Below are 11,563 nucleotides of genomic sequence, written 5' to 3'. Positions count from 1 at the left end.
CTTTAAAAATGCGTGTCGTGAGCTCCATGTTTGCAGTATTATGAATGTGATGTAATATTGGTAATGACGGACCCACTGGAAACAGGAAAACAATATGGACAATAAGTGCCTCCTCCAGCGGGATATGCTGGTAAATGAAGCAGCTGTCACGCCAACTGTCTACTATTAACAGAAGCTAGCGAAGGTTGTCCCACCTCTGAGCTCTTCTGATTGGTCTACTGCTGTGGGACTGACAGTGGTGAGCAGCACAGCATGTGAAAGTTGAACTTCTTTTGAATTGAAATGGCATATAAACAACGCACTGCTCACATGCACAATGCTGAACTCTGGCCACCTCAATATGATTTTGCTGTTGATGTTACTAATTTAAATGTAATTATGTAAACTAACAGTAATAATAAGAAACAACAACCGGTATGTGTGTCATGCATTTACATCTTTTGTTAACCTTAGTAGTTAAATACTAAACATATTAACGTTACTTAACAAGGCTCAGTAAAGTTTGTATAATTTGCTTAGTATTGTTTGATGAAGAGAGACGAAACAGGACTTTTGGTTCATGAGATTGTACACTTTTTATAAAGAAATTTATACATATATATATATATATATATATATATATATATATATATATATATATATATATATATATATATATACATTTCTTTGTTTAGCACCTCAATATTTTAGCTGGTTGACTTACAAGGGCCAAAAATCTCAATGATTTTGTAGGGTACATCAATAAAAGTAGCTGTGTTGATAATATTGTTGCTCAAAACAGAATATGGATAAATTATAGTGATTGTGTGTATACTGTAATGCCTTTTGTTCAGGTTGTTCAGGTTATTAATTTATATATTTATCGTAATTATATTTAGTAATAATATTTAGTAATAATGAAAATATTTTAAGATCAATTTAATAAATTAATTAAAACAACATTATTTAATTTACTAAAAACAAAAATATAACACTAAAGCACTGGGTTGTTTCAACGCAAATTTGGGTATAATATAGACAAACTCAAGTTATATCGAGATATTTTTCTTTTAAATGACAATTTTCATTGTCATATTGATCCATATTTGATCAATTCATTGTTAAATAAATGAGTTATGACTCCATGACTCTGCTCTGGCAGGATATTTGTCTTTATTCCCCATTTCAAGGAATTAGATGTGGTGAAATCTCCCTTTGATTCTGTTTTTTCATTATTAATCTCTTCTTGGACTTGCGCTGGCCTGGTCTGATGAACGGAGGCTAAAGTTCAGTCAAATTCTACTGAAACACACACCTGAAATCCTCAAATGCACCCTGCTCATGGCCACATGAACAAATACTACAGTAAATTATAGGAAATGCTGATGTGTATTTGAACAACACCAATAAAGTGTATTATACTGTATATATTACAGCATCTACAACTCATGTTAATGAACGCTCCAGCAGACTGACCACTGTTATAAAGACTGTAGTAAAATAGAGTCTACTGCAGTAAACTGTGGTGTACTGGAGTAAAAGAGGCTCTCTAGCTGCACAAAACTACAGCAATGGGTCTGCACTGTCTATATAACTCAATATATAACTGTTGTTACCATAGCAACTTTAGAATCGCCACCACAAATCAATTACTGTAGTTGTGTTACCATAGCAACTGTAAAATCACCACTGCAGATAAATTACTGTAGTTGTTGTGTTACCATAGCAACTGCAGAATCAGCACAGCAGATCAATTACTGTAGTTGTTGTGTTACCATAGCAACTGTAAAATCACCACAACAGATCAATTACTGTAGTTGTTGTGTTACCATAGCAACTGTAAAATCACCACAACAGATCAATTACTGTAGTTGTTGTGTTACCATAGCAACTGTAGAATCACCACAGCAGATCAATTAGTGTAGTTGTTGTTACCATAGCAACTGTAGAATCACCACAACAGATCAATTACTGTAGTTTTTGTTACCATAGCAACTGTAGAATCACCCAAACAGATCAATTACTGTAGTTGTTGTGTTACCATAGCGACTGTAGAATCACCACAGCAGATCAATTAGTGTAGTTGTTGTTACCATAGCAACTGTAGAATCACCACAACAGATCAATTAGTGTAGTTGATGTGTTACCATAGCAACTGTAGAATCACCACAACAGATCAATTAGTGTAGTTGATGTGTTACCATAGCAACTGTAGAATCACTACAGCAGATCAATTACTGTAGTTGTTGTGTTACCATAGCAACTGTAGAATCACCACAGCAGATCAATTACTGTAGTTGTTGTGTTACCATAGCAACTGTAGAATCACCACAGCAGATCAATTACTGTAGTTTTTGTTACCATAGCAACTGTAGAATCACCACAACAGATCAATTAGTGTAGTTGATGTGTTACCATAGCAACTGTAGAATCACCACAACAGATCAATTAGTGTAGTTGTTGTTACCATAGCAACTGTAGAATCACCACAACAGATCAATTAGTGTAGTTGTTGTTACCATAGCAACTGTAGAATCACCACAACAGATCAATTAGTGTAGTTGATGTGTTACCATAGCAACTGTAGAATCTTTTTTTTTTTCCGGCTTAGTCCCTTTGTTAATTTGGGTCACCACAGCGGTATGAACCACCACCTATTCTAGCATATGTTTTACACAGCGGATGCCCTTCCAGTTGCAACCCAGTACTGGGAAACACTCATACACAACGCCCAGTTTAGTTGATCAGTTCCCCTATAGCACACGTGTTTGTACTGTGGGGGACACCGGAGCACCCGGGGGAAACCCACGCCAACACATGAAACTGTAGAATCACCACAACAAATAATGTAAGTTCTTTAATATAGTGTGGTTTAAAAACACTTCTGCATTTACTATCAATTACTGAAGTGTTTTTCCTCAAATGATTCTTGTTTTAAATATAACAGATGAGTGAGCATCTACTGGTACACTTGATGACGTGTTCGTTTTCTGGAAATCCTGCATGAAAGGAGCGTCAGGTGTTGTATTTTGCTCACACTCCTGAAAGTTGCTGAAATAACATCAGTGGAATGAGGATTATTTAATATAACAGACATGCTGAGAACACTCGAGCAGAGCGACTGATGCAGCGCAGCTACAAGGTTAGACAAATGTTTGGTTTAAACCTGAATCAAGAGTCGAGTTTGAGCCTCAAACATTATGTGGAAAGCTGTTCCAAAGTTTAAGAGGCAAACGGGGAAGCGCTTCACCTCTTTTTTTGTGGTTCTGATCCTGTAGGCTGGAGCTTTAGGATGAATTCTAGCGCTGCTCGGGGCTTTATAATGCAGATTTCAATGCAAACCAAGTCTGAATGTAAACATTTGTGCACCCAGACAGATCCAAACTCAACATTCTCTCTCATATACATATTTACATCCACAGCAGGAGGCCAGTGTCTGATCTGTGCATTGAGAAGCTTCACCTTCACTGACGGGTAACGATGTGGTGAAGATGATCCAGCCCACACAACACCATCACACGGTGGAGCTCAGGTCAAACTCAGCCTTTGCTCAATGCATGTATGGAGTCATGGGACAGATGAAGGAATGTGGAGCCAAGGTCAAAGGTCAAGCCAAAAAAAAGGGCAGAACGAAAGCAGCCAATGTCCTCCTGAAGTCCACAGTGCTGTTCAGCTCTATAGTTCCAGCATGTCTGACCTGGGAGATAAAATACATCACTCATTCACTTTCCTTCAGCTTAGTCCCTTTATTAATCAGGGGTCGCCACAGAGGAATGAACCGCCAACTTGTATAGCATTTGTTTTACACAGCGGATGCCCTTCCAGCTGCAACCCATCACTGGGAAACACCCATACACACTCATATTATAGACAATGTAGCTAAACAACTTCCCCTATAGCGCATGTGTTTGGACTGTGGGGGAAACCAGAGCACCCGGAGATATAAATCAAGAACCGTTTTGTTTAAGTAAGCATTGTGAACAAGCAGCCGACGCTCTTGAGTGACGTCTCCCTTCTCTCTTAGAGGACATCACCACTATCCAGTCCTCTTTGTGCTCCTCAGTGAAGGTCAGTGTGATGAAGGTTTGCTCACTGCGGGCTTCACTGCAGTTTCTCCTGAACACACACACACACACACACACACACACACACTCTGCTGAAGCGTCCACTGACCCCAGCATTGACCGACTGATGTCTGCATGTGTGTTTGAGCTCAGGATGGATTACATCTGCAAATATTTGCTCTGTTATTGATCATGTACATGTGTGTGCTTTAGACAGTCTGGGGAGCACACGCATGTCAGTCTTTATGCTAATGTGCAGCGCTCATCAGACTCATATCTACATATTCAGAGCTGCATTGGTCAGTTGTGCAGTCTAATCACTGTAATGAAGACTGGATGCTGGTTTAAACGTCTCTTTAAGTCCCACTTGAGTTGTGTTTAAAGTTTATATTATTATATGTATATTATATTTCTGACTCATGCTAGCAATCATACATAGATGCAGGAGAAAGTATCACCAGCCTCAACATGTGATTCATACGGATCTGTCAAGTTTAGCCAAATCTAAACTTTGGCTAAAAAGCTGTAACCCAGTCAGGGGTCCAGACTGGTTTCCCACCTTCCGTAGCTCATAAAGCTCAGATGCAGTCTCAACAAGACACGCCAGCCATTTTGCAAACGAAACCGGAGGGATTAATGTGCAAATAAAGGGAGTGAAGTGTTTAATCATCTAATTATAAACATATTAAGACTAACAACGTGTGCTGGCAAAATAAACACAGTATAGTTTGATCTAATGTAGAGGTTAATGTTATCTATTAAACTCACTGGCCACTTTATTAGGTACACCTTACTAGTACCAGGTCAGACCCTCTTTGGTCTTCAGATCTGCCTTAATCCTACATGGTGTAGACTCAACAAGCTGCTGGAAATATTCCTCAGAGATTTTGCTCCATGTTGACATGATAGCATCACACAGTTGCTGCAGATTTGTCGGCTGCACATCCATGATGCCAATCTCCCGTTCCACCACATCCCAAAGCTGCTCTATTGGATTGAGCTCTGGTGACTGTGGAGGCCATTTGAGTACAGTGAACTCATCGTCATGTTCAGCAGTCTGAGATGATTGAGCTTTATGACATGCTGCGTTATCCTGCTGGAAGTAGCCATCAGAAGATGGAGACACTGTGCTCATAAAGGGATGGACATGGTCAGCAGCAATACTCAGGTAGGCTGTGGCGTTGATGCTCAATTGGTACTAATGGACCCAAAGAAAATCTCCCCCACACCATTACACCACCACCACCAGCCTGAACCGCTGATACAAGGCAGGATGATCCATGCTTTCATGTTGTCTGAGCCGAGCATCCGAATGTGTCAGCAGAAATGGAGACTCATCAGAGCAGCAACGTTTCTCCAATCTTCTATTGTCCAGTTTTGGTGAGTCTGTGTGAATTGTAGCCTCAGTTTCCTGTTCTTAGCTGACAGGAGCGGCACCCGGTGTGCTCTTCTGCTGCTGTAGCCCATCCGCCTCAAGGTTGGCCGTGTTGTGTGTTCAGAGATGCTCTTCTGCAGAGCTCGGTTGTAGCGAGTGCTTATTTGAGTTACTGTTGCCTTTCTATCAGCTGAACCAGTCTGGCCATTCTCCTCTGACCTCATCAACAAGGCATTTGCGCCCACAGAACTGCCGCTCACTGGATATTTCCTCTTTGTCGGAGCATTCTCTGTAAACCCTAGAGATGGTTGTGTGTGAAAATCCCAGTAGATCAGCAGTTTCTGAAATACTCAGAGCAGCCCGTCTGGCAGCAACAACCATGCCAAAGTCTCTTAAATCCCCTTTCTTCCCCATTCTGATGCTCAGTGTGACCTGCAGCAGATCCTCTTGACCATGTCTACATGCCTAAAGCCTAAATGCAGTGAGCTGCTGCCCTGTGATTGGCTTAGACATTTGCATTAACGACCAGTTGGTCAGGTGTACCTAATAAAGTGGCCGGTGAGTGTGTGTGTGGACTCCAGAACTCTTGTTATTAGCTGTGTTCAGTGACCTGCAGCACACACAGAGGGGCTCTTCATACAGTAAATCTTTAATGTACAGTAATGTCCAAAACTCAGTGTACTTGTGTAACGAGATCACGCTGCTATAATGATGTGATCTTCACGTCTGCGGATCCTCCACTCTGCGGAAAACTGCCAGAAAGTTCTTCCCTCCGTTTCTCTGCACCTTCTTTCCCTCCTCCGTGCAGGTTCCCAGGTGACCGACGATGATGTCATCAGCCTGCGACAACACAATCAGCAACAGAGCAAAAACGGCATTAATGAAGTCCTTACATGAGGTTTACTGCTGAATTAACCCTGTCCATCTGTTCTCATCATGATCTTGAAATGTAGAATTATATTATATTACTCACTATACAGTGTTAAAACTACAAACATGACATAAGTGTTGAACTACAAACATGGCGGGTGTGTGAGAATGAAGGTTAACCAGAGAGACTTAAGTGAAGATGTCTGAACGATTCACCCAATGAAAAACATCCGTCACATGTTCAGCGCTATATTTAAAGCTGCAGTGTGTATGTTTGACACCCAGTGGGTGAATTAGGTACTGCACCCCTGCATCAAAACAAACGCAAGCGCAGGTTGCCAGATTGTCGTGTTCTACATAGAAGCAGCGGCACGTGACAGAAGGAAAATTCTCCATATTAAAAAAGAGTTTTGGTCCTAACCAACACCTCAAGTAGATTTATTAGAAACGGCTCCTATTCCTATTATTGTCACAGCTGAAGAGCAGAACAGCAGGTTATGATCTTCATACGCAGGTGAACAGAGACGCAGCACACATCAAACCTGGAGGAACCCGCTCTACTCTACAGGGGAGCATCAAACTCAGCGCATGAAGACGCTTCACACACTCTCAGCTGTTCAACACACACACACACACACCAGCTGCTCCTCCGTGACTCTGCTGAAGAGAGGATGATCACTGAAGTGTTGGACGATCCACTCGTGCACCTCTTCTACATCAGTGTTTGTGTAAACCAAACCCTAGACAGAGCAAACACACACACACACACACACACACACACACACACACACACACACACACACACACACACACACACCATTGAGTCATTAGCAGCCTCAGGTTAATTCTGTGAAAGTTCACATCAGAAATGCATGAATGAACGTGATCTGACGCCAGCGGACTCTAACAGCACACACACACACACACACACACACACACACACACACAGGTGCGGGCATGCACACACACAGTAACGCACAGACATACAGGGTATGCACACACACACACACATACACATAAACACATTCATGGACACAAACACGCTGCATGCACAACCTAACAAACACACACACACACACACACACACACACACACACACACACCATTAACCTCAGACACACACTCGCTAACAGACAAACGCACAATTACATTTCCACACACATACTTGCATGTGCACACTCTCTCTCTTACACAAAAACACTCACACATGCATACACACACACGCGCACACACACACACACACACACAGATGTGCGTGAGGATGTTTCCTGAAATACTCTGAACTGCACAGATTTCCCAGACTGAGAATGAGAGCAGGAGAGCAAACACTGCTTATCAGTGTGTGTGTGTGTGTGTGTGTGTGTGTGTGTGTGTGTGTGTCAGCGCTGCAGTTTACTCTTCACTTCTGTCTGTCAGATAGAGTCAGCAGAACAGCAGCTTCTCAGAACTACAGGAGAAACTTCATCTCTACAGTACACACACACACACACACACACACACACACACACACACACACACACACACACACACACACACGCACACACACGCACTCTCACTCTCTCTCTCACACACACACACACACACACACACACACACACACACACACACACACACACACACACACACACACACACACACACACACACACACACACACACACACACAATCTAGCTCTTATTCATTCATTCATTTCCTTCAGCTTAGTCTCTTTATTCATCAGGGGTCACCACAGCGGAATGAACCACCAACTATTCCTGCATAAGTTTTTCACAGCGGATGCCCTTCCAGCTGCAATCCAGTAATACACACTGGCATGTTCACCATCACAACCAGGAATATTCACACACAAACGCTCACTAACACACACGACTACACATGCGCACACACTGCTGATCTCAGGTTAGAGCGGGGGGTTAATTAAGGACACACAGTGGAGCAAAATGTGCAACAATCAAAACACACACACTTTAACATCATGCATTGGTGTGTGTGTGTGTGTGTGTGTGTGTGTGTGTGTTAGTGTTCTCACCCCGATGCGCAGTGTGTATGCATACTCGGCCAGCAGTGTGGGGCTGATGATGCGCCACTTGTGTTTGGTTTTCTTGAAATGAGGGTCCGGAAAGAGGAAGAACATCTTACTGAGCTGTGGAGAAACACACACACACACACACACACACACACACACACACACACACACACACACACACACACACACAAATTTTTTTTATAAAATAATAATAAAATATAAAGTGTGTATTTGGTTTCAGTTTGTGTTTATATGTGCGTTATGATCAGTGTGTGTGTATGCATATATGTGTGGCTTAGTAAATATATGCATGCATGCATGTATGTATGTGTGTGTGTGTGCATGTGTGTGTATACATACACACACGCATGTGGATCAGCATGTTTGTATATATATATGTGTGTGTGTGTGTGTGTGTGTGTCAGTGTATGCATATACGTGTGTGGCTTAGTTGTGTGTACGTGTTATTTTGTGTCTGCGAATCAGTGTGTGTGCATATGTATATGTGCTATTGTGTCAGCTGATGTGTGTGTGTGTGTGTGTGTGTGTGTGTGTGTGTGTATGTGTGTGTCAGCTCTTCTTTAGACGTGGTCAAACCTGCAGATCTGGAAATCCCCCTTCAGGAGTGTTTATTACAGTACAGACCACCAGCGCGCACACACACACACACACACACACACACAGATCAGCTGCTAATATTAACATCAGTCTGCACGCTGCTTTTATTAGCCCAATAAATGAAGACAGACGAGCTGAGGATAATTAGTGGGAGCAGCAGCCACCGGCGCTGGAAAACACACTGCGCTTTAATTACGGCTTCAGCCAAAGACTGAAAGAAAGTGTGTGTGTGTGTGTGTGTGTGTGTGTGTTTGCTTTCGGTGAGCGTGTGCCAAAAGCCCCGCGGAGTCGAGAGCTCGTGGAGTCTCCTGCGTCTCCTGCTCAGGTGTGGCGGTGGGATTATTTACACCCGAGACTCTGACAGGTTCGGGTTTCGCTCTCCTGTAACTCTGAGCATCTCACTGCGCTGGTGATGGGTCTTACACACTACACACAACCAAGAGGAGAGAGCGGAGGACAACTGTAGACCACAGAGACTGAGGACACGCTGCAGTCATGATGATCCAGTCGACTGCCAGCCATCATCACTGATCTCTTTACAATATTCAACATTTAAATAAAGACATAATGAAAATCTTAAAGCCAGGTTAACATCATCGCTATAATTGTTGTGTTATTACTATTTAATTAACTAGCACATTAATTACCACAGCCACATCACCCTGCAGCCCAAGAGCGGCCCCTCACTGAAGATGGGAACACTAGGCTGCTGTTGGCAGAGGTGTTAGTGAGGCCAGTAGGGGGCGCTCAACCTGTGGTCCGTGTGAGTCCTAACGCCCCAGTGTAGTGAAGGGGACTCTATACTGTCAGTGAGCGCCGTCTTTCAGATGAGATGTTAAACTGAGCTCCTGATTCTCTGTGCTCATTAATAACCACAGGTCACTTCTGGTAAAGAGTAGGGGTGTAACCCCGGTGTCCTGATCAAATGGCCATACACGAGAAATGTGCTGTGTCAATACACATTACTTACTTACTAATTAGCAAACGTCTAAGATAAGCAGAAAACTGAATGGTTTAATCTATACACTTTAAACACTTCAGGAAAGACCAAACAAACCATACTGTCACTCTAATATTCAATGCGGCGAATGAAGCCCCGCCTACTAGTATAGGAGCCAATCATCGATCGATGTAGACCGACATTTCACGAGGGATCAGACGTGTGCTTTTATGAGCATGCTTTTTGTGGTGAACAAACACACAGACATCAGAAATATATCCACATACAGCCTGAAAATCTCTACTTTTAAATGAACCGACTGCACTCGAGAAACAGATGTTCTCTGGTCTTGTAATCTGTATGAAACCAACGCGAGGTACAGTCCATTCTGTCAATCGCACATCAAATTACTGCAACTACTCAGACTACTGTCGCAAACAAAAATGATATGCGAGGGGTTGTCGCAAACGAACGTTAACAGCGGGCGGTCGTCACATGGACTAAAGTGCAGAGCAAGGGGGGTTGTCGCAGACGAAAGTTAACATCAGTCGGCTGACGCGGATGAAAGTGAATAGCGACGGGGTTATCACGGACGAAAGTGAACAGCGGGCAGTTGTCGTGGACGAAAGAAAGTAAAGAGCGTGGGGGTTGTCACCGACGAAAATAAAGAGCGTGGGGGTTGTTGCGGACGAAAGTAAAGAGCATGGGGGTTGTCGCAGACAAAAGTAAAGAGCGAGGGGGTTGTTGCGGACGAAAGTAAAGAGCGTGGGGGTTGTTGCGGACGAAAGTAAAGAGCATGGGGGTTGTTGCGGACGAAAGTAAAGAGCATGGGGGTTGTCGCAGACAAAAGTAAAGAGCGAGGGGGTTGTTGCGGACGAAAGTAAAGAGCGTGGGGGTTGTTGCGGACGAAAGTAAAGAGCGTGGGGGTTGTTGCAGACGAAAGTAAAAAGCATGGGGGTTGTTGCGGACGAAAGTAAAGAGCATGGGGGTTGTCGCAGACAAAAGTAAAGAGCGAGGGGGTTGTTGCGGACGAAAGTAAAGAGCGTGGGGGTTGTTGCGGACGAAAGTAAAGAGCGTGGGGGTTGTTGCAGACGAAAGTAAAAAGCATGGGGGTTGTTGCGGACGAAAGTAAAGAGCATGGGGGTTGTCGCAGACAAAAGTAAAGAGCGAGGGGGTTGTTGCGGACGAAAGTAAAGAGCATGGGGGTTGTTGCGGACGAAAGTAAAGAGCATGGGGGTTGTCGCAGACAAAAGTAAAGAGCGAGGGGGTTGTTGCGGACGAAAGTAAAGAGCGTGGGGGTTGTTGCGGACGAAAGTAAAGAGCATGGGGGTTGTTGCGGACGAAAGTAAAGAGCATGGGGGTTGTTGCGGACGAAAGTAAAGAGCGTGGGGGTTGTCGCAGACAAAAGTAAAGAGCGTGGGGGTTGTAGCAGACAAAAGTAAAGAGCATGGGGGTTGTTGCGGACGAAAGTAAAGAGCGTGGGGGTTGTTGCGGACGAAAGTAAAGAGCGAGGGGGTTGTCGCAGACAAAAGTAAAGAGCGTGGGGGTTGTCACAGACAAAAGTAAAGAGCAGGGGGTGTTGTCGCAGACGAAAGTGAAGAGCGGGGGGAGGGCGTTGTTGCGAACGAAAGTGAAGAGCGTTGGGGTTGTCGCGGACGAAAGTAAAGAGCGTGGGGGTTGTCGCGGACGAA

At 43.6% G+C, this 11,563-nt stretch overlaps 2 protein-coding genes across 3 annotated transcripts in view; one reads left to right on the top strand and one right to left on the bottom strand.

Annotated features, from left to right (window-relative positions):
• poc1a (POC1 centriolar protein A) overlaps positions 1-11,563 on the top strand; it is a 521,349-nt gene that overhangs the window by 425,316 nt on the left and 84,470 nt on the right. The gene's annotated exons all lie outside the window — the stretch shown is intronic.
• mettl1 (methyltransferase 1, tRNA methylguanosine) overlaps positions 6,047-11,563 on the bottom strand; it is a 9,134-nt gene continuing 3,617 nt past the window's right edge. The window contains exons 5-7 of one of the 2 annotated variants that reach the window (XM_087272255.1): positions 8,318-8,431; positions 6,927-7,028; positions 6,047-6,258 (exon numbers count right to left, since the gene is read on the bottom strand). In XM_087272255.1, the coding sequence (XP_087128381.1) occupies positions 6,139-6,258; positions 6,927-7,028; positions 8,318-8,431 (336 nt within the window). In that variant the 3' untranslated portion in view covers positions 6,047-6,138. 2 annotated transcript variants of the gene reach the window in all.

Source organism: Danio rerio, chromosome 11, assembly GCF_052040795.2.
Source record: "Danio rerio strain M-AB ecotype USA chromosome 11, GRCz13ab, whole genome shotgun sequence".
NCBI lineage: Eukaryota > Metazoa > Chordata > Actinopteri > Cypriniformes > Danionidae > Danio > Danio rerio.
This window is presented reverse-complemented; position numbering and strand designations above follow the sequence as displayed.